Below are 24,368 nucleotides of genomic sequence, written 5' to 3' on the forward strand. Positions count from 1 at the left end.
GGCTGAAAGGTTTGTTCAGATAATGAAGCATTCTTGAGCAAGGATCATTGTTGAAACAACTGCACCAATTCCTGATGACATACAGGAATACAACACATTCAACAACCCAAAGTTCTCCAGCATTACTCATGGTAAAATGTCAGTAACGCACAGCTGAAGCAGCCTGAGGCAAGAGTGATTGTTGAGAGGAAACAGCAAAGTCAGGTTTTGCACTGTGAGAACAGGGTTAAACACAGTGCCTTTTCTGGAAGGCCAGGAAATATTGGCAAGGGATTATACCGTCAGTGACAAGTAGATATCTGCCATCGACTTAGCACAGACAGGACTGGTCTCCTACACTGTTCAAACTTTGGACGATGTAGTGTGGAGGAGACACGCTGATCAACGTTTAGCAACTAGAACTAGTTTGCCAGAAACTGAGTCAAACAAGAGACTACAACCAACTGTGCCAAGTGAAGGCCTAGATATTCCTGTGAAGCTGACATTACCAGAAACAGTTGTAGAAGACAGTACCTCAGTTGAGGGCATTCAGAGTCAACCTACAAACATTACGTCAATTCCAGTTGAGGTAATTACAGACGAGATCCAATCTCAACCCAAAACACCAGAGGCTGCAGTCAATATGAAAATGCAGATGCCTGAGGTTCGCTGACAACCACATAGAAATTGACATCCACCGAAGCATCTAACTTATTGACTGTTGTGTTTGTTAATTCGTCATATTGTAAATTTTGATTATTAACATCAGACCGTGTTTCATTGCGGAACATCTAATGTTCAAGGGAAGGAATGTGTTGTGTATTCATGTTTGTTCCTAGTTGAAACAAGGTCACTTTAAGAGTCCGATCACGTGACATATTGATGATGTTACCGGCCGTGTGCGCAGGCAAGTGAGCAGTCTATCTTTACAGCATGTTAAGTAAACACCTTTCCAATAAAGCTCTTGTGTGTTTCTACTTTCACGGTCTGCAAGCCTATCCTTTAAAAATACTACACTTGGGTCATGTGAATGTGGGAATAGTGTTGCCTGAAGATTTTGGGTCTACTGCTGAAAACTTTTCTTGCCTTCCTTCTCTCTCTCCGTCTCTCTCCCCTAAGGTAGCTGGTGCTACTCTGTATGATCTCATTTCCTCCCCCAATTTCTCATGTAGATGATGGAGGACACCTTTCTCCTGTCACTCCTGTAAGATACAGTGGCACAGGACTCATTCATTTGGGGTGAATTCCTGAGAGAATTTCCAGAATAAATATTGATAGTGTTGGTGAATTCTTCACAAACTGTCCTTGAATGTCTCCCAAAGTAGCCTCCAAACAGTGCAGTCAGCCAATCTCAATCAGCAAGTCAACACTGGAAGCAGATTATGACTTAAGTAGCACTCAAAATTCTCACCACGACTTGGTCACTCCTGTTCAGCTGGTCGCTGTGGGAGATGTTGTTAAAGCTTTACTCATCAAAATGATGTGAAGCCATTTTACTGAATAACAATCATCCCCTGAAGAATCCACCAGGAAGCTGTTCCTGGCACATACTTCAGTTCCTTCACCAAGATGTGCTAAACCAGCGTCGCTGCTTAAGACCCCAGTTTGGTCACTGCAGAGGCTCCTCAATACGTAAACTAATGTTTGAAGTTACTGTAGATCAGGGCAGAGATTTAATAATACACAGAAGGAATTTTTGATCCTGGCCTAAAAATGATTTTTCCAAAGAAGCATTTAATTAGATTAGATTATAAAGTGCCTTTAACACATTCTGGAAAGATGCTGATAAGCTGTATCGAGCTGTCCATCTCCAGGTCTCCATGTCCATTTTAGCCTTCATTTTCCTGAGGCAGATTATCTGAGAAATGAAAAATGCAATTTTTAATTCATAGTTTAGATGTTAATACGGTTCCAATATGTCAGGCATTAGGTAATGGAAACTTAATTAACTGAATTAAGTTATTTCAAAGCATGATTACTATCTACCAAGGAAAAAAGAAAAAAATGAAATTTAGAAAGCAGCTTTCAAACCATAGGGATGTCTCAGACCACTTTACAATCAATGAAATACTTTATATCGATCTCAAGACACTACCTGCAATCTCTTGTGCTTTAACTTTACGTGGCAATCTGTTATGTGGGACGTTGTCAAATGCCTTCTGAAAGTCTAAATAAGCCACATCCACTGGTTCTCCCTGGTCAACTCTACTAATTACATCTTCAAAGAATTCCAGTAGATTTGTCAAGCATGATTTCCCTTTCGTAAATCTGTGCTGACTTTGTCTGATTACTCCACTGCTTTCCAAATGCTGTGCTATGACATCCTTGATAATGGACTCTAGCAACTTCCCTACTACTGACTTCAGGCTCTAATGGACTCTAGTCCCCTGTTTTCTCTCTACCTCCCTTTTTGAATAACAGGCTTATATTAGCTCCCCTCCAAACTGTAAGAACCATTCCAGAATCCAAATAATTTTGGAAATGACCACCAATGGATCTGTTATTTCTAGGACCACTTCCGTCAGTACTTTGGGATTATGATGGTCAGGCCCTGGAGATGTATCTGCCTTCAATCAGATTAATTTCCACAAAACCATTTCTTTACTACAACTGATTTCCTTCAGCCGCTCACTAAAACTTGTGTTGCTCAGTACTTCCGGTATATTTTTCACATCTTCCTTTGTGAAGACAGAAGCAAAGTATGAATTTAGTTCCTCAGCAATTTCTTTGTTCCCCGTTATGAATTCCCCCGTTTCTGACTGTGAGGGGCCTACATTATTTTTTGTCAATCTTCTTCCTTTACATATCGATAGAAACTTTTACGGTCAGTTTTTATCATAGAATGCTTGCAGTGCAGGAGGAGGCCATTCAGCCCATCGAGTCTGCATGGCTCTTACAAACAGCACCCTACTTAAGCCCACGCCTCCACCTTATTCCCACCACCCGGTAAAGCCACCTAAACCCACCACTTAAGGGCAGCACGGTAGCATTGTAGATAGCACAATCGCTTCACAGCTCCAGGGTCCCAGGTTCGATTCCAGCTGGGGTCACTGTCTGTGCGGAGTCTGCACATCCTCCCCGTGTGTGCGTGGGTTTCCTCCGGGTGCTCCGGTTTCCTCCCACAGTCCAAAGATGTGCAGGTTAGGTGGATTGGCCATGCTAAATTGCCCTTAGCGTCCCTTAGTGTTGGGTGGGGTTACTGGGTTATGGGGATAGGGTGGAGGTGTTAACCTTGGGTAAGGTGCTCTTTCCAGGAGCCGGTGCAGACTCGATGGGCCGAATGACCTCCCTCTGCACTGCAAATTCTATAATTCTATAAATGTTTGGACACTAAGGGCAATTTATCATGGCCAATCCACCTAACCTGCACATCTTGGACTGTGGGAGGAAACTGGAGCACCTGAAGGAAACCCCGCAGACACGAGGAGAATGTGCAAACACCATAGTGACAGTCACCCGAGACCGAAATTAAATCCAAATCCCTGGAGCTATGCAGCAGCAGTGCTAGCTACTGTGCCACGTGCCACCCTTGTTCCCGACTAGCTTACTTTCATATTGTATTTTCTCCCTCTTAAGCAATCCCTTAGTCTGCCTTTGCTGAATTTTTGTTCCCAATCCTCAGGACTACTACCTTCTCCTGCTAATTTGTTTGCCTCTTCTTTCAATCGAATACTATCTCTAATTTCCCTTGTAAACCATGGCTTGGACACAGTTCCCATTCTCCTCTTGTGCCAAAAAGGAATAATTAACATTTGGAGTTCACCTATTTATTCCTTGAATGACTGACCACTGTCCTTCCTATCAGTAATGTTTGCAATTCCATCATAGCCAACATGCCTCATACCATCATAGTTACCTTTACTGAGATTCAGGACCCTGACCTCAGAATCAACTACCTCACTATGCACCTTCATAAAGAAGTACATCATAGTATGCTCACTCATCCCCAAGAGCTCGCTCACAACTAGATTGCCAGCTAATCCTTTCCCATTGCACAATACCCAGTCCAAGATGGCCTGTTCCCTTGTTGGTTCCTCAATGCATTGGTCCCAGATACTCCAGAAATTCCTCCTCCATTGTACTGCGAATAATTTGACTCAACCAATCTTTATGCAGATTAAAGTCACCCATAATCACAGATGTTCTTTATCACATGCATCATTGATTTCCTGTCTCATGCTATTCCAAATATTACCACTGCAGTTTGGTGGTCTGTGTCCCATCCCAAAGAATGTTTTTTGTCCCTAGATGTTTCTTGACTCGACCCAGACAGATTCCACATCATCTGTGCTAAACTCATTGCTCAATATTGTATCAATATTTTCTTTAATCAACAGTATAACTACACCACCTTTTCCTTTCTGTCTGTCCTTCCTAAAAACTGAATAGCCCTCAATGTTTAGTTCCCATCCTTGGTCACCTTGGAGCCATGTCTCCGTAATCCCAACTATATCATACCCCTTTAATCTGTGTAACTAATTCATCCATCTAATTTTGAATGCTCTGAGCGCTCAGGTACATTCGACCCTGTCTGGGGAAGAGCCCTAGTGGGAGGCACTAACGAGACAGATCAGTTCAAGGATCAGTGAGTCGGGAGCAATTGAAGTGGTAGGTTGGCGCCATGCAGGTGAAGTTCTACCATTAGCTCCATGCTAACTGTGTGGGTGGGGCCTTTTGGGTTTTGATTGTACCATGGAGCTTGAGGAGTGTGGCTGGGGGGGGGGGGGGGGGGGGGAGAGAGGGAGGGGTAGAAGAGGAGCTGAAATACCTCCCGAGGAAGAGATTTTCAGGACTCACCACAATAACTGTTACCGAGGTGGTTGCTAAGACAATTTGTGATGCATATGTTGGTTGTATCTGCCAGTTACTGTGAAGTTTGTGGTGAGTTCGGCCATTGTTGGCCTGTTAATTCTTATTTACCTTGTGCTAATTCTGGATGTTTGTGCATAAGATAGATAGATTTTTGCTGCTTTTTGCATACTAAACTTTTTCCATTTATTTAAAACATTAGTAACGGGAAATCCGCAGGCTTGAGTGCGCTGCTGGCGAAGCGGAGGACCCCTTCGGCGGAGAATCCAGCTCATGAAATACGAGCAGTAGCAAGCTATCTGAGCCTCTAGCCTATCCCGCCATTCAACAAGATCATGGCTGATCTGTTTGTATTTCTAGTTCTACAGGCAATCTATCCCTGATAACCTGTGATGCCCTTGTTTAACAAAAGTCTATGTAGCTCCACCTTAAAATTATTTAGTGACCCTGCCTCCACCGTCTTCTGAGACAGAGAGTTCAAAAGTCACACAACACTCTGAGAGAGAAAAATTCTCCTAATTTCCGTTCTATAAGGGCAACCCCTAATTTTAAAACAGTGCCCCCTAGTTCTGGACTCACCCACAAGAGGAAACATCCTTCCCATGTCCATATTATCAGAATGATTCAAGATCCTATATACTTCAATCAAGTCACCACTCACTCGGGCGGCACGGTGGCGCAGTGGTTAGCACCGTTGCCTATGGTGTTGAGGACCCGGGTCTGAATCCTGGCCCTGGGTCACTGCCCGTGTGGAGTTTACACATTCTTCCCGCATCTGTGTGGATCACCCCACAACCCAATGATGAGCAAGATGGGTGGATTTGCCACGCTAAATTGCTCCTTAATTGGAAAAAAAAATAATTGGGTAATCTAAGTTTATTAAAAAAAAGTCACCACTCACTCTTCTAAACTCTAGTAGAAACAAGTCCAGCCTGTCTACCCTATCCTCATAAGACAACCCACTCATTCCCGATATCAATCTAATAAACCTCCTCTGAAGTGCCTCCAACACTTACATCCTTCCCTAAATAAGGAGACCCGTACCAGCCTCCCCGGACAGGTGCCGGAATGTGGCGACTAGGGGCTTTTCACAGTAACTTCATTGAAGCCTACTCGTGACAATAAGCGATTTTCATTTCATTTTTTCATTTCAAAACTGCACACAATATTTGGGACGCTGTCTCACAAATGCCCTGTATAACTGAAGCATAATATCCTTACTTTTTCTCTTGTAACAAAGGATAGCATTCCATTAGCCTTCTTAATTGCTTGCTGTAACTGCATATTAACTTTTTCTGACTCATGCAAAAACACTTAGATCCCTCTGCCCCTCGGAATTCCTTTTTAAAAAAATATTTATGTTCAAACAAAATTTTCATTATTACAAAAATAACATACAACACAACCCATTCCAACCCAGTTTTATAGTAAGACTACCCCCAAATCCTGCCCCCCCCACAAAGAAGACTAGAATAGACTGACCAACCCCCCCACTTTCCCTCCCCTAACAGCTGACGGTAACCAGATCCCTGGAAAATGGCAATAAAAGCTGCCACCTTGATTAAAACCCATCCACCCACCCCCTCATGACATAATTGATCTTCTCAAGGTACAGAAGTTCCATCAGGTCCCCAAACCAGGCCAAAGCCTTTGACGGACCGCCACCCGAGCCTCCGTGCAATTAGCGAGGCAAAGGCCAAAATATCTGCTTCCATCCCCCTTGCAGCATCGGCAAGTCCGACACTTCAAAAATGGCCACCCTTGGCCATTAACACCCAGAATTCCTGACATTGTTCCAAAAAAGGAGATCCAAATTTAGCAAGCTTGAGGCAAGACCAAATGATTCGCTGGCCCCTAGTGGACTGCTCAAACTTATCCTCCACCCTGAGATGAACCTACTCATACACAGTCTAGTCAAGTGCGCCTTGTCCAGCGCCTTGAGCAGCATGAGGCTCAATCTTGAACACGAGGAGGTGAAGTTGAGCTATTCCCCATTTAAAAATACTCTGCTTTTTCATCTTCCTGCCAAAGTGAACAACTTCACATTCATCACATGATTAATATTGCCAGAATTTTGCCCACTTTCTCAACCTATCTATCGCCACCTGCAAATTCCTTATGTCCTCTTCTGAACATGCTTTCCTCCCTATCTTTAGTCATCTGCAAATTTATCTACCTTGCCTTCACTCTCCTGATCAAAGTCATTGATATAACTTGTAGAAAGTTGAGGCCCCAGCACGGACCCCTGTGGGACTCCAGTTGTCACATCCTCCCAATGAGAAAAAGATCCATTTATGCATGCTCTGTTCGCTGCCAGCCAATCCATGCTAATAGGATTGGATTTGTTTATTGTCACGTGTAACGAGGTACAGTGAAAAGTATTTTTCTGCAAGCAGCTCAACAGATCATTCAGTACATGGGAAGAAAAGGGAATTAAACAGAATTCAAGAAAATACATGAGAATACATAATAGGGCAACACAATATATACAATGTTACATAATTACATAATATTATATAATATGTTACACCCGACACCATGAGATTTTATTTCCACAAAAAACTTTTTTTTTAAATTGTTTAGAGTACCCAATTATTTTTTCCAATTAAGGGGCAATTTAGCGTAGCCAATCCACCTATCCTGCACATCTTTTTGGGTTGTGGGAGTGAAACCCACGCAGACACGGGGAGAATGTGCAAACTCCTCACGGACAGTGACCCAGAGCCGGGATTCGAACCCGGTCCTCAGCGCCGTAGGCAGCAATGCTAACCACTGTGCCACCATGCTGCCCTTTCCACAATAAACTTTGATGTGGCACCTTATCAAATACGCCGACTGGCTCTCTTTTACCATGGCAACATGATGGCACAGTGGTTAGCACTGCTGCCTCACAGCACCATTGTCCCAGGTTTGGTTCTGACCTTGGGTAGCTGTGTAGAGTTTTCACTTTTGCCACATATCTGCATGGGTTTCCTCTGTGTGCTCTGGTTTCCTCCCACAGTCTAAAAAGGTGTGCAGGGCCATGCTAAATTGCTCCTTATTGTCCAAAGATGTGCAGCTTAGCTGGGGTGAATGGGATAAGACAGTGGAGCGGTGCTCTTTCAGATAGTCGGTGCAGACTTGATGGACAGAATGGTCTCCTTCTGTAATGTTTGTTACTCCTTCATAAAACCATGCTAACTCCTCCCAATGACCATGCGTTTCTCTAAGTGTCCAGCTAAAATCGCCTCAGTGATTGATTCTAACACCGTCCATATGACAGATGTCAAACTAACTGGCCGATAGTGTGTTATTTTCTGCCTACCTCCCTTCTTGAATAGAAGGGTTATATTTGCTAGTTTCTAGTCTGATGGAACCTTTCCAGAATCTAGCGAAATTTGGAAAATTAACACCAATGCATCTAATACCTCATCAGCCACTTCTTTTAAGGACAGAGACTTATCAGTCTCCATCAATTTGCTCAGTACAACCTCCCTAGTGATTGCAATTTCACCAAGTTCCCCTCTCCTTCCCACCTCTTGATTTATAGGTATCAAGGAATGTTTTTTAAAGCAGAAGCATATTTATTCATTTCATCTACCAATTGCTTTTACACAATTATTAACTCCACAGTCTCACTCTCTGGAGGCTAGTAAATCACCATAATCCCAGATGACCGTAGTGGTGATTTAACCTGAGGTTCACCATATCTCAGCTGAGGGGCAAGGTTGGAAAGGTGGGGCCTTCATGAATCATCTCAGCAAGTACGGGGATTGAACCCATGCTGCTAGCCTTGCTCTGCACCATGAACCAGCTGTCCAGCCAAATGAGCTGCTTCCCCAGTTACTTGGAAAGAGCACCCTACTTTTTTTTATTTTGTTTTGGTTTTTTTAAAAACATTTAGAGAACCCAATTTATTTTATCCAAGTATGGGGCAACTTACTATGGCCAATCCACCCACCCTACACATCTTTTGAGTTGTGGGGGCAAAACCCACGCAAACACAGGGAGAATGTGCAAACGCCACACTGACAATGATCCAGAGCCATGATCGAGCCTGGGGCCTCGGCGCCCTGAGACTGCAGTGCTAACCACTGCACCACCATGCTGCCCAAGAGCACCCTACTTAAGCCTACACCTTTACCCTATCCCCGTAACCCAGTAACCCCACCTAATCATTTGGACTCTAAGGGGCAATTTAGCATGGCCAATCCACCTAACCTGCACATCTTTGGACTGTGGGACACCCGGAGGAAATACAATTGAACCTGGGACCCTGGAGCTTGAGGCAGCGTCGCTAACCACTATGCCACCATGTCACCCCAGTGTGCCACCATGCCGTCCATGATGCCTGCATCACATTTCTTGTTTTTTTTGTGCACAGGACAAACCAGGACAATTTTCCTCATTATCAGGTAGATGCCAGTGTAGTACTTCTACTTGAACCGTTTTAGATACGGGCAAAGCTGGTTCTGAAATCTAAGTATTCAAGGGTGTTATCAGGCCCATTGCTGTGCCCATTGTCTTCAGTCATTTTTGGATTTCTGAAAATCATTTTAATAACTGCTTTCTGTACTTGTTCAAGTTATGGTTTTGCATACTAACCCTGATCAGATGTACAATGAAGACTTTGGACATCCAGATACGTGTGGCCTTCCAAAGCTGGTACAACATGGGAAATTTTCTCCAAGGTGTCAAACGTTCCTTTAGGAATTTCACTGATCAGTCTTTCCAAAGAAGTTGAACAATGAAATATCTTAAAATCCAACTGCTGGTTTGCAATCAAAGCCTGAAACATAAAACAAACAACCCCAAAAGTAATAAAATGGCGTACAATGATAATAGGCTAAGACACTCAACTTACTTCAATATTCAGAGACCTGGCAGCACAGTGGAGTAGCGGTTAGCATTGCTGCAGTCTCGTGGTGCTGAGTCCCAGATTCCCCCGGTTCTGTGTCACTGTGAGGAGTTTGCACATTCTCCCCGTGTTCACGTGGGTTTCTCCCCCACAACCCAAAGGTGTGCAGGGTAGTTGGATTGACTATGCTAAATTGACCCTTAATTGGAAAAAATGAATTGGGTACTCTAAATTTATTTTAAAATATATATCAGAGACCTGGGGCGCGATTCTCGGCTCCCACGCCGGGTGGGAGATTCACGGGAGGGCCGCTCTGGCACCCCCCGCGATTCTCCCACCCACCCCCCCCAAATGGCGTGTCGCGTTTTGCGACACGCCGCTCGGAGAACCGCGGGCCGCCATTTTTCACAGTGACCCGTGATTCTCCGACCCGGATGGGCCGAGCGGCCTGCCGTTCCCGACCGGTTCATGCCGGCGCCAACCACACCTGGTCACTGCCGGCGTGAACATGGCGCCAAATGCTGGTTTGTGGCTTTTGGGGACGGAGAGGGGAGTGAGCACCATGACCGTGCTTGGGAGGGGACTGGCCCGCGATCGGTGCCCACTAAGGTCAAGAAGGCATACAGCATGCTTGCCTTCATCGGACGGGGTATTGAGTACAAGAGTCGGCAGGTCATGTTACAGTTGTATAGGACTTTGGTTTGGCCACATTTGGAATACTGCGTGCAGTTCTGGTCGCCACATTACCAGAAGGATGTGGGTGCTTTGGAGAGGGTGCAGAGGAGGTTCACCAGGATGTTGCCTGGTATGGAGGGTGCTAGCTATGAAGAAAGGTTGAGTAGATTAGGATTGTTTTCGTTGGAAAGACGGAGGTTGAGGGGGGACCTGATTGAGGTATACAAAATTATGAGAGATATGGACAGGGTGGATAGCAACAAGCTTTTTCCAAGAGTGGAGGTGTCAATTACAAGGGGTCACGATTTCAAGGTGAGAGGGGGAAAGTTTAAGGGAGATGTGCGTGGAAAGGTTTTTACGCAGAGGGTGGTGGGTGCCTGGAACACTTTGCCAGCGGAGGTGGTAGAGGCGGGCACGATAGCATCATTTAAGAGGCATCTAGACGGGTATATGAATGGGCTGGGAACAGAGGGAAGTAGATCCTTGGAAAATAGGAGACAGGTTTAGATAAAGGATCTGGATCGACGCAGGCTGGGAGGGCCGAAGGGCCTGTTCCTGTGCTGTAATTTTCTTTGTTCTTATTAATTACAATGTTACAGTTTAATAGAATTAACATTGTTAAACAGATGATGGGTATTTGTACACCTATAAATGGGAAAAGTTGGGACACTGGGGAGGGAGGTTGGAGCAGTGTTGAATGTGAACTGTTTAACCAACATAACCCCCGCAATGTTTTGCCCCTGTGAGTGGTTGAATCTTTATAAGAAAATTGTAAAATGCAGGGCCACAGTGGGACAGTAAGATCATTTTTTGGAATGGAAATGAAAATCACTTATTGTCACGAGTAGGCTTCAATGAAGTTACTGTGAAAAGCCCCTAGTCGCCACATTCCGGCGCCTGTCCGGGGAGGCTGGTACGGGAATTGAACCGTGCTGCTGACCCGCTTGGTCTGCTTTAAAAGCCAGCGATTTAGCCTTGTGAGCTAAACCAGCCCCTAGATGTTTAGTAAAGAGACATCACACACATTGCTGATGGGTCAAATGCCTACTTATAGGCAACTGCTTCACATAGTGATCAGTCCAGATACAGATTACAATATGTGGGAAGGTGACTGGGGCAAATTAAATTACATTACTGACTTAATCTCAGCAAGCATCCCTCTAAACTGCGAGTACCGATTTACACCCTACAGTCACTATAGTTGCTCTGTACATTTACCTGACTCTGAAAGGATTGCCAAGGGCTTACTGAAAGTTGAGTCATTTGGAAGGCAAATGGAGTTCAGATAATCAAGTTTAACTTTGGGCTGTGATGGGGCAGCAAGGTGGTGCAGTGGGAACACTGCAGCCTCACGGCGCCGAGTCCCAGGTTCGATCCCGGCTCTGAGTCACTGTCCGTGTGTGGTTTGCACATTTTCCCTGTGTTTGCATGGGTTTTGCCCCCACAACCCAAAGATGTGCAGGGTAGGTGTATTGGCCACACTAAATTGTCCCTCAATTGAAAAATGAGTGCACTAAATTTATAGAATTTCTGCAAATGATAAGGAATGGGACATAGATATCCTTTATATTGTCAACTCCATTTTCTAAAGTCAACGCAAGTGGAAATTGAGCAGGGTGTATAATGAACAACTATATTGCTGTGTGTTTACACCATTCCTGTCACAACTACCGATCTCTTTACCCAGACCATGGATCCCAAATATTGTCCATTTGTGATGCAAGTTCTCCTGTTCCAATGAATGGCTGCTTGTTCCTAACAATCTAGTAAGTTCAATGGTTAATTACTTTTGTTAACTCACCAATGTTAACTCACCTGAACGGCAAGGCCTGTACTGTAGATAGTCCCGATGATACCATCCTTTTGCTGTTCTGCAAGGAGTGCCTGCAGTAGTCGCACGATGGGCCTCTCAATTTTAAGTCTCTTGATCTTATTGAATGGGGAGCCATGTAAGCAGCTTAGAGCAAGTACAGACATGGAGGCTGTGTCTATAATATGCAGAATGAACCCAGTTACTACTCTTGAACATTTTATTCCATCTTTTTATTTTGAAGATACATTAAATTAAAATGGTGGTCAGATCCTATGGGATTCATTGTAACTTCTGGGGATAATGTAAACCAGGTGGGATTGAAATGGCCATCCGTTAGACATCACATTCCGTATCCTTTTTCAATGATTTCAAAGTATAGCAAAATTGGGTGGGTGTATAAAGAATGATGCATTTATATCATTGCTCAAAGCTAATATAACCTCCTACATATGTAAAGGCTGTACTATTTGTACCATAACACCAGGGGGAGGACTTGCTGAACATGGACAGATGCAGCATCAATCTCAGTCGTTCAGACTGCTAAAAGTGCTGCTTTCTGCCAATGAATTAGAACTGTAAATGAGATAGTTATAAGATACCAACTTGCAAAAACTGCATTATTCAGCAACAGGAAGCAGGGCTGCACGTCATAGTCACTTTAAACAGTCAGGAGCTCCGTTACACTGAGATTGACACCAGCAGTAGAAGTTGCATTGATATTTAAATTAATCAGCAGGTACATTCAAACACGAATCATGTGCAGGTGGTAATGGCTGTTTATGATGTTCTCGACAAGTAGTCAAACCTGCACTTAAAGATCCCTCATTCCTCAAGATGTGGGGCGGAATTCTCCTGCTTTGAGATTCAGTGCAGTGGCACACAGTGGTTTTTATTTGGATCCCACACAAGATTCTGCACTTGGAAATTCATTAATTACGCACTTGGGCGGGATTCTCCCCTACCCAGCGGGGCGGGGGTTACCGGCGTAGCGGAGTGGCGCCAACCACTCCGGCTAGGCCCGCGCCAGAGCGGTTGGCACCATGCCGACTGGCGGCAAAACCGGCACCAACGGCCTTTGACGCCCGCCGCCCGGCGGCGGGGCTGGCCCAAAGGCCTTCGCCAGTTCACGCATGCGCCAGTGGTGACGTCAACGGCAACTGCCACTAACGTCACCACCAGCGCATGCGCGCTGGGGGATTCTCTTCTGCCTCCGCCATGGTGTAGGCAGTGGCGGCGGCGGAAGAGAAAGAGTGCCCCCACGGCACTGGCCCGCCCGCCGATCGGTGGGCCCCGATCGCGGGCCTGGCCACCGTGGGGGCACCCCCCGGGGTCCGAACGCCCCACGCCCCCACCAGGACCCCGGGGGGGCGCTCGCACCGATGATCCCGCCGCCACCAGAGGTGGTTCAAACCTCGGCGGCGGGAGAGGCCTCCCAGCGGCGGGGCTTCGGCCCATCACGGGTCGGAGAATCGCCGCAGGGGGCTCGCCGCTCGACGTGGCGCGATTCCCGCCCCCGCCAATTCCCGGGTGGCGGAGAATTTCTGCCACGGCGGGGGCGGGATTTTCGGCGGCCCCAGGGGGTCGGAGAAATTCGCCCCAGATGTGGGCAGCACAGTGGCACTGCTGCCTCATGGCGCCGAGATCCCAGGTTTCGATCCCGGTTCTGGGTCACTGTCTGCGTGGAGTTTGCACATTCTCCCCGTGTTTGCGGAGGTTTCGCCCCCACAACCCAAAAGTTATGGATTGGCCACACTAAATTGCCCCTTGATTGGAAAAAATGAATTGGATACTGTTACGGGCCAATGTTTAGAGAATCCCAAAGTGTATCATGGAGTTCACCTGACCCACAATTTTTAATAGATTGTGGTATGGGGAGCACATGGCCCACTCTACACGTGTGGTACAGCAGAAATGGAAAAAGTATCTTTTAAAACAAAACAATGTTTATTCTATGAACTCAAGTTAACCTTTTTAAAACATAGAGAACATCTTAGCAATCATTCATTCAAATGCAACCCCCAAAGAATACAACACTAAGTAATCCTTTAAGCTTTCCTTTTGTCATCCATATGACTTAAAAACACCTTTTAACAGAAGCTCATTAGATTTACATTCACTACTGAGAACATTTAGAACTCTGAATTCACCAAATGATTAAGAGATAGCCTTTTGATGGCAGAGAGAACAGAAGTACATCTGCTTGGTCTGGCTTCAGCTCCAACACTAAAAACAAAAATAAAACACACACTGCAGCAAACAGCCTAAAACAAAAGTAAAAAGCTGACAGACAGCCCAGCTCCACCCACTCTCTGACATCACTGCAGTAATATGAGCAGCCAAACATTTCTTAAAGTGACATTCTCATGGCACGCTACTCTGCCATCCATGTGCATGTCTCTAACGGTTATTGTCTCCTCGTCCTGTCTCCACCTTTTGAAGGAGGTGTCCATTGTCACGGGATAAACTTGTTGTTTTTACAAATGGGGCCATGGTGGACATCTCGGTCAGACCAAAGTGATAGAACATAGAACGATACAGCGCAGTACAGGCCCTTCGGCCCTCGATGTTGCACCGACATGGAAAAAAACTAAAGGCCATCTAACCTACACTATGCCATTCTCATCCATATGCTTATCCAATAAACTTTTAAATGCCCTCAATGTTGGCGATTTCACTACTGTTGCAGGTAGGGCATTCCACGGCCTCACCACTCTTTGCGTAAAAAACCCACCTCTGACCTCTGTCCTATATCTATTACCCCTCAATTTAAGGCTATGTCCCCTCGTGCTAGCCACCCCCATCCGCGGGAGAAGGCTCTCGCTGTCCACCCTATCTAACCCTCTGATCATTTTGTATGCCTCTATTAAGTCACCTCTTAACCTTCTTCTCTCTAACGAAAACAACCTCAAGTCCATCAGCCTTTCCTCATAAGATTTTCCCTCCATACCAGGCAACATCCTGGTAAATCTCCTCTGCACCTGTTCCAAAGCTTCCACGTCCTTCCTATAATGAGGCGACCAGAACTGTACGCAATACTCCAAATGCGGCCGTACTAGAGTTTTGTACAACTGCAACATGACCTCATGGCTCCGGAACTCAATCCCTCTACCAATAAAGGCCAACACACCATAGGCCTTCTTCACAACCCTATCTACCTGGGTGGCAACTTTCAGGGATCTATGTACATGGACACCGAGATCACTCTGCTCATCCACACTGCCAAGAATTTTACCATTAGCCAAATATTCCGCATTTCTGTTATTCTTTCCAAAGTGAATCACCTCACACTTCTCCACATTAAACTCCATTTTCTGCCTCTCAGCCCAGCTCTGAAGCTTATCTATGTCCCTCTGTAACCTGCAACATCCTTCCGCACTGTCTACAACTCCACCGACTTTAGTGTCGTCTGAAAATTTACTCACCCATCCTTCTGCGCCCTCCTCTAGGTCATTTATAAAAATGACAAACAGCAACGGCCCCAGAACAGATCCTTGTGGTACGCCACTCGTAACTGAACTCCATTCTGAACATTTCCCATCAACTACCACTCTCTGTCTTCTTTCAACTAGCCAATTTCTGATCCACATCTCTAAATCACCCTCAATCCCCAGCCTCCGTATTTTCTGCAATAGCCGACCGTGGGGAACCTTATCAAACGCTTTACTGAAATCCATATACACCACATCAACTGCTCTACCCTCGTCTACCTGTCCTGTCACCTTCTCAAAGAACTCGATAAGGTTTGTGAAGCATAACCTACCCTTCACAAAACCATGCTGACTATCCCTGATCATATTATTCCTATCTAGATGATTATAAATCGTATCTTTTATAATCCTCTCCAAGACCTTACCCACCACAGACGTTAGGCTCACCGGCCTATAGTTACCGGGGTTATCTCTACTCCCCTTCTTGAACAAAGGGACCACATTTGCTATCCTCCAGTCCTCTGGCACTATTCCTGTAGCCAATGATGACCTAAAAATCAAAGCCAAAGGCTCAGCAATCTCTTTCCTGGCTTCCCAGAGAATCCTAGGATCCCATCCGGCCCCGGGGACTTATCTATTTTCACCTTGTCCAGAATTGCCAACACTTCTTCCCTACGCACCTCAATGCCATCTATTCTAATAGCCTGGGTCTCAGCATTCTCCTCCACAATATTATCTTTTTCTTGAGTGAATACTGACGAAAAGTATTCATTTAGTATCTCACTTATCTCCTCAGCCTCCACACACAACTTCCCACCACTGTCCTTGACTGGCCCTACTCTTACCCTAGTCATTCTTTTATTCCTGACATACCTATAGAAAGCTTTTGGGTTTTCCTTGATCCTACCTGCCAAAGACTTCTCATGTCCCCTCCTTGCTCGTCTCAGCTCTCTCTTTAGATCCTTCCTCGCTTCCTTGTAACTATCAAGCGCCCCAACTGAAACTTCATGCCTCATCTTCACATAGGCCTCCTTCTTCCTCTTAACAAGAGATTCCACTTCTTTGGTAAACCACGGTTCCCTCGCTCGACCCCTTCCTCCCTGCCTGACTGGTACGTACTTATCAAGAACATGCAATAGCTGTTCCTTGAACAAGCTCCACATATCCAGTGTGCCCAACCCTTGCAGCCTACTTCTCCAACCAACACATCCTAAGTCATGTCTAATGGCATCATAATTGCCCTTCCCCCAGCTATAACTCTTGCCCTGTGGGGTATACTTATCCCTTTCCATCACTAACGTAAAGGTCACCGAATTGTGGTCACTGTTTCCAAAGTGCTCACCTACCTCCAGATCTAACACCTGGCCTGGTTCATTACCCAAAACCAAATCCAATGTGGCCTCGCCTCTTGTTGGCCTGTCAACATATTGTGTCAGGAAACCCTCCTGCACACATTGTACAAAGAACGACCCATCTAATGTACTCGAACTATATCTTTTCCAGTCAATATTTGGAAAGTTAAAGTCTCCCATAACAACTACCCTGTTACTTTCGCTCTTTTCCAGAATCATCTTCGCCATCCTTTCCTCTACATCCCCATAACTATTAGGTGGCCTATAGAAAACTCCCAACAGGGTGACCTCTCCTTTCCTGTTTCTAACCTCAGCCCATACTACCTCAGAAGAAGAGTCCCCATCTAGCATCCTTTCCGCCACCGTAATACTGTCCTTGACTAGCAGCGCCACACCTCCCCCTCTTTTGCCCCCTTCTCTGAGCTTACTAAAACACCTAACCCCGGAACCTGCAACAACCATTCCTGTCCCTGCTCTATCCATATCTCTGAAATGGCCACAACGTCGAAGTCCCAGGTACCAACCCATGCTGCCAGTTCCCCTACCTTATTTCATATACTCCTGGCATTGAGGTAGACACACTTCAAACCACCTACCTGAACACTGGCACCCTCCTGCGAAGTCAAATCTGTGCTCCTGACCTCTATACTCTCAATCTCCCGTACCCCAAGACTACAATCCAGGTTCCCATGCCCCTGCTGAATTAGTTTAAACCCCCCCAAAGAGCACTAACAAATCTCCCCCCCAGGATATTGGTGCCCCTCAGGTTCAGATGTAGACCATCCTGTCTATAGAGGTCCCACCTTCCCCAGAAAGAGCCCCAGTTATCCAGAAATCTGAATCCCTCCTGCCTGCACCATCCCTGTAGCCACGTGTTTAACTGCTCTCTCTCCCTATTCCTCATCTCACTATCACGTGGCACGGGCAACAACCCAGAGATAACAACTCTGTTTGTTCTCGCTCTGAGCTTCCATCCTAGCTCCCTAAAGGCCTGCCTGACATCCTTGTCCCCTTTCCTACCTATGTCGTTAGTGCCAATGTGGACTACGACTTGGGGCTGCTCCCCCTCCCCCTTAAGGACCCGGAAAACACGATCCGAGACATCACGTACCCTTGCACCTGGGAGGCAACATACCAAACGTGAGTCTCTCTCGCTCCCACAAAATCTCCTATCTGTGCCCCTGACTATTGAGTCCCCAGTTACTAATGTTCTACTCCTTTGCCCCCTTCCCTTCTGAGCAACAGGGACAGACTCCGTGCCAGAGGCCCGTACCCCATGGCTTACCCCTGGTAAGTCGTCCCCCCCACAAATATCCAAAACGGTATACTTGTTACTCAGGGGAACGACCGCAGGGGGTCCCTGCACTGACTGCTTCTTCCCAATCCCTCTTACAGTTACCCATCTATCTCCAGTCTTTGGTGTAACTACTTCCCTGAAGCTCCTATCTATGACCCCCTCTGCCTCCCGAATGATCCGAAGTTCATCCAGCTCAAGCTCCAGGTCCCTAACACGGTTTTTGAGGAGCTGGAGTTGGGTGCACTTCCCACAGATGAAATCAGCAGGGACACTGACAGCGTCCCTCACCTCAAACATTCTGCAGGAGGAGCATTGTACTGCCTTCCCTGACATCACCTCTAGATTTAAAAAAAACAAGAAAAAGAAAAAGAAAGGAAGAGCTTACCTGATATTACCTCAAACCCTGCTCCCACTGAAAGTTAAGCAAATTTAAAGGCACTCACTCACCTTCACGACAGGCCCCTGCTCCCGCTTCCCAACCACCGTGGGGTGGGGGGGTTGGTTAGAGGAGGAGGTAGGGTGGGAAACACTCACGAAGTGTTTCAGGTTTAACTGTCACTTGCCAACAGCCCTTCCACAAACCACCTTCAACTTAGGCTGACCGCACTGCACGTATGCAAATTCCCCCAGAACAGCTGATCAGTAGCTTTGCTCTGCTGCCCTCTGTTGGATGCTTGCTTTCACTCAAACTCCTTGGGTCTCCTTCGCCGCAAATGATGTTGCATTTGGTTCCACATTCAAAGTATGGCAACTACCATTGGGCTTTTTCAGTATTTGGTTAAGGGGGGTGAGAGTGTGGTTGCGACTAGCACTCGGATGGATGTCCCTGTGTAGGAATCTCCTCCATTCTGACCCATTCTGCTCCCTGTTCCTTGATGCAACCCCATATCCTTTCCGCGTTGGCTACCCGGTGGTAGAACTGGACATTTGGGAGGGTCAGGCCTCCCATGTTTCTCCTTCTTTGTAGGACCTTCTTCCTGATCCTCAGGTTCTTTCTCTGTCCCGTTCCCCCACCCCATCCCCGGCCAAAACAAATGCCACGATTTGCTTATCAATTGCAGTGAAAAAGGCCTTTGGGGTGAATATCGGGCGGGATCTGAACAGGAAGAGGAACCTGGGCACCACAATTATCTTGATCGTCTGCACTCTCCCTGCAGGTGGGAGTGAAAACGTGTCCCACTTCTGCAGGTCCTTTTTTACTTCCCCCACCAGAATCGTCAGTTTCCATTTGTGGATCAGTGTCCTGCCATGGCGATTTGGATCCCCAGATATCAGAATTTGGTCTGGGCCAGTTTGAAAGGCAGTCGCTCCAGCTTTGCTCCTTCCCCCTGCTGGTGCACAGGGATAATCTCGCTCTTGCGCAGGTTACATTTGTAACCTAAGAAGGCTCCAAACTCCTTCAGGAGTTTCATTATTCTTTCCATGCTGACCAGTGGGTTCAAGATGTAGAGGAGCAGGTCATCTGCATCGAGCGAAACTCTATGCTCCTTGTCCCTCCTTTGGTTACCTCTCCACCTCTTTGCTGCTCTAAGAGTGATCGCCAGTGGCTCAATTGCCAGGACGAACAGTAGCGGGGATACAGGGCATAACTGCCTCATGCTCTCTGCAGCCGAAGATATTCAGAGCTGGTGGTGTCTTTTTGGGGGATAAGTGATATTGAGGCCTGAGCCAGTGTTGGTGGTAGGGTCTCCCTAGATAGCAAATCAGCGAACATCTCCTGGAGGAGCGGGGCCAGTGCTGGCACCAATGTTTTGTAGCCAGTTCATTTCCAGTATACAGTCAACCCGCTGCTGCCTGGCTGCCCTCTCCTTCCTATCCCTGAGCACCCTGTATGCAATAGTCTCCCCTCTTCACACCGCCTTCAGTGCCCCCCAGAATGGGGAGGGTGAGACCTCCCCATTCTGGTTACAGCTTACATAACCATCGATGGCTTATGATATCCATTTGCGGAATGCCTTGTGAATGAGATGGCCCTGTCCAGCTTCCATGGGGACATTGAGCCTGGCCCATCTCCAAACTCACATCCAGGTGATGTGGAGCAGTATAGTCATAGAGTCATAGAATCATACAGCACAGAAAAGGACTTTCGGTCCATTGAATCTGCGCCGGTCAGAAACAACCAGCTAACTATTCTAATCCCATTTTCCAGACCTTGACCCGTAGGCTTGCATGCCTTGGCATCTCAAGTGACAATCTTAAATGTTATGAGGGTCTCTGCCTCCACCACCATTTCAGGCAGAGAGTCCCAGACTCCTACACCCTCTGGGTGAAAAAGATTTTCCTCACACCCCTTCTAAGCCTCATGCCCCTTACCTTAAATCTATGCCCCTGGTCATTGACCCTACCACCAAGGGAAATGTTTGTTCCTGTCTACTCTATTCATGTCCCCACAATTTTATACATCTCAATCCTGTTCTCCCTTCAGTCTCCCCTGCTGCAAGGAAAACAATCCAAGTCTATCCAATCTTTCTTCATAACTAACACTCTCCAGCCCAGGCAACACCCTGGTAAATCTCCTCTGCACCCTTTCCAGTGCTATCACATCCCTCCTATAGTTTGGATTCCAGAACTGCACACAATACTCTAGCTGTGGCCTATTCCGTTCCAGCATAACCTCCCACTCTTAAATTATATGTCTCAGCTAATAAAGGCAAGCCTTCTTTTGTTTTTAAATTTCGAGTACCCAATTCATTTTTTCCTAACAAGGGGCAATTTAGCGTGGCCAATTCACCTAACCTGCACATCTTTGGGTTGTGGAGTGAAACCCACACAGACACGGAGAGAATGTGCAAACGTCACATGGACAGTGACCCAGAGCCTGGATGACACCTGGAACCTCGGCGCCGTGAGATAGCAGTGCTAACCACTATGCCACCGTGCTGCCCCATACTATATGCCTTCTTAACCACTGTATCCACCTGCTCTGTTACCTTGAGTGAGCGGTGTACATGCACACCAATGTCCCTCTGATCCTTGGTACTTCCCTGGGTCCTACCGTTTTATCCAGTATTCCCTTCTCTTGTTTGTCCTGCCCAAGTGCATCACCTCACATTTATCCAGATTGAATTCCATTTGCCACTGATGGGTCCATCTGACCAGCCCGTCTATATCCTCCGGTAGTCGAAGGCTATCACTATTTACCACGACATCAATTTTCGTATCATCCGTAGACTTACTGATCAACCCTCCGACATTAATCTCTAAATTATTTATATAAACCACAAACAGCCCCAACACTTATTCCTGTGGGACCCACTTGACACAGGCTTCCAGTCAGAAAAATATCCCTCGACCATCCTTCTCCCTCAGGTGCATGTGAGGGAAAGCCATGTGGCCGTTCAGACTTTTCAAATGGGCAAAGCCCCTGGATCATTTCACTGGGCCGTTATGTCCCCTGATGTTCCAGGTGACTATCCTGATGGGGGTTCATCTCCCCCCCCCCCCCCCCCCCATCCCCCCAGTCAACCATATTTATCTTGTGGATACACCCCAGCACTTTGGGGTTTCCCTTTGTTTGGGGGCCATGCAAGATGGCCATTTTTGATGCCCTTGTTCTGCTGTAGCCATGTGCCACCTTCTGTAACCAGTGTTCTGCCCTCCCTCAACTTTTCCATTGGACTGGTGATATAACCTGTAAAAAGTTTATAGGGCTGCATTCTCTGTTATTGGGACTATGTCCCCACGCCGGCGTCAAAACGGTGGAGTTTTACTCCTGAAAATCCTGGGACACTAATTCCCAGCCCAGCAGGGGGCAAGAAGGGACCCGGACTAAATCTCGCAGCTTTTGCTGCACACATAGGCCCCTGCACTTCCGGTTTAGAGGCTACGCATGCATACCGCGGTGGCCTCCGCCGGCCACGCCATGCTCCATGGCAGACTCGGACCACGGAGGTAGACACAAAGGAGACCCCCCCCCCCAATCGGACGCGCGCCCGACCCTCAAATCCCGCACAATCATTCCCTGGCCATCTGTAAGGCTGCCCCGGCCTCCGATCCACCCGCTACCGACCAGGGCGGCCGTGGACTGAGTCCGCAGCCGGCCACGCAAGTATCCCAACCGGCTGGATCAGGTTAGTTCCACGCCGTTGGGACTTCGGCCAGTCAGGGGCGGAGAATGTCAGAACGGGCCTTTGGCAATGGTTCCCGGTGGTGCGGTGTACTCCCCGGTGACGGCGTTTTTCGGTGCCCGGAGAATCGGCAAACCGGCGCCGGTCCCAATTTCCGCTTCAAACTGGATTCTCCGTCATGGCACCAGCCACGATTTTGGCATCGGGGTGCAGAGAATCCAGATCATAATGTTTTAACGTTACATATTATTAACACTTGATTTTAAGTACGAGTGATAAATAATGAGAACTGTAAAATTATGTCTTCCGAGGCAGTCTGGGAAGATAAGCTGGAGTTCTCGAGGTTTATATGAATGAATGAATGAGGCCTTATTTAAGCTGTTCATTTCTTTCAATAAACCTTTGAGTCAAAACATGAGGAGATGCTGGCAGGCCCCATGAACCAATTGTAAATTGACAAAGTTATATTAACCAATTATTGTTCAATTAATAGGCTAACTCAAGATAAATGGTACCTTAAGAGAAACCATTGACTTAAGGTTAAGACAATTAGCGTAATAAGCTAAAACCAATGGACAAATTATAGACCAATTGGCTATTTCCAACACAATATGCAGCCAAGGTGGATTGCAACGTCTTTTTTAAAAATATATTTTTATTCTCCTTTTTCACATTTTCTCCGGAATTTACACCCACCAACAATAAACAATAATCAGCAACAAATATGTCAATCCCCATAACATAGAACATAGAACAGTACAGCACAGAACAGGCCCTTCGGCCCTCAATGTTGTGCCGAGCCATGATCACCCTACTCAAACCCACGTATCCACCCTATACCCGTAACCCAACAACCCCCCCCTTAACCTTACTTTTATTAGGACACTATGGGCAATTTAGCATGGCCAATCCACCTAACCCGCACATCTTTGGACTGTGGGAGGAAACCGGAGCACCCGGAGGAAACCCACGCACACAGGGGGAGGACGTGCAGACTCCACACAGACAGTGACCCAGCCGGGAATCGAACCTGGGACCCTGGAGCTGTGAAGCATTTATGCTAACCACCATGCTACCCTGCTGCCCCACAATAACAACGATCCCATCCTCCCACCAAACCCCAAACATTAGCCCGCCTGTTTACATAAACAAATGACAAAAAGGAATCAGGGATCACCCATAGTCACAATTAACACACACAGCCCCCTCCCCCCAACCCTCCCACCCATCCCCCCCAACTAATGTTCGATGTTATCCAGTTCTTGAAAGTGCATAATGAATAATGCCCATGACTTGTAGAACCCCTCCATTCTTCCCCTCAGTTCAAACTTAACCTTCTCAACAGTCAAGTATTACAACAGGTCCCCCCGACACGCCAGGGCACAGGGTGGAGAGGCTGCTCTCCATCCCAACAGGGTCCGCCTTCGGGCGATCAACGAGGCGAAGGCTACGATATCTGCCTCCGCACCCGTTTCCAACCCTGGCTGGTCCGACACCCGAATATGGTCTCCCGGAGACCCGGGTCCAGTTTCACGTGCACCACCTTGGAAATGACCCTAAAACCTCCTTCCAGTAATCCTCTAGCTTTGGACAGGACCAAAACATATGAACGTGATTAGCGCCCCACCCCCGCAACGCTCACACACATCTTCTACTCCTTCAAAGAATCAGCTCATCCTCACCCTTGTGAGGTGTGCTCTGTATACCACCTTCAGCTGTATCAGCCCCAACCTCGCACATGAGGTGGAGGCATTTACTCTCCGGAGCACCTCACATCAGACCCCCTCCTCTATAACCTCTCCCAACTCTTCCTCCCACTTTGCTTTGATCCCTTCCAGTGGACCCTTATCCTCTTCCAAAATAGCTCCGTACACCGCTGACACTACCCCCTTCTCCAATTCCCTTGTCGTTAGCACCTCCTCCAGCAATGTGGAGGCCGGTTCCTCCGGTAAGCTCTGTATCTCCTTCCTGGCAAAATCCCGAATCTGCATGTATCTAAACATTTCCCCCTGCTCCAGCCCATACTTTGCTTGCAGCTCCCTCAATCCTGCAAACCGGCCCCTAAGAAACATATCTTTCAGCTTCTTAATCCCCTTCCCCCATTTCCGAAA

The 24,368-nt window shown here is 46.9% G+C and overlaps 1 protein-coding gene across 4 annotated transcripts in view; it reads right to left on the bottom strand.

Annotated features, from left to right (window-relative positions):
- Positions 1 to 1,693: 1,693 nt before the first annotated feature.
- LOC119969245 (transcobalamin-1-like) overlaps positions 1,694 to 24,368 on the bottom strand; it is a 69,855-nt gene continuing 47,180 nt past the window's right edge. For all 4 annotated transcript variants that reach the window (XM_038802623.1, XM_038802605.1, XM_038802615.1 and 1 more), the window contains 3 exons: positions 12,116 to 12,288; positions 9,373 to 9,556; positions 1,694 to 1,837 (listed from right to left, as the gene is read on the bottom strand). In XM_038802623.1, the coding sequence (XP_038658551.1) occupies positions 1,809 to 1,837; positions 9,373 to 9,556; positions 12,116 to 12,288 (386 nt within the window). In that variant the 3' untranslated portion in view covers positions 1,694 to 1,808. The remainder of the gene's footprint in view (positions 1,838 to 9,372; positions 9,557 to 12,115; positions 12,289 to 24,368) is intronic.

The sequence above is a fragment of the Scyliorhinus canicula genome, chromosome 1, assembly GCF_902713615.1.
Source record: "Scyliorhinus canicula chromosome 1, sScyCan1.1, whole genome shotgun sequence".
NCBI classification, from domain to species: Eukaryota; Metazoa; Chordata; class Chondrichthyes; order Carcharhiniformes; family Scyliorhinidae; genus Scyliorhinus; species Scyliorhinus canicula.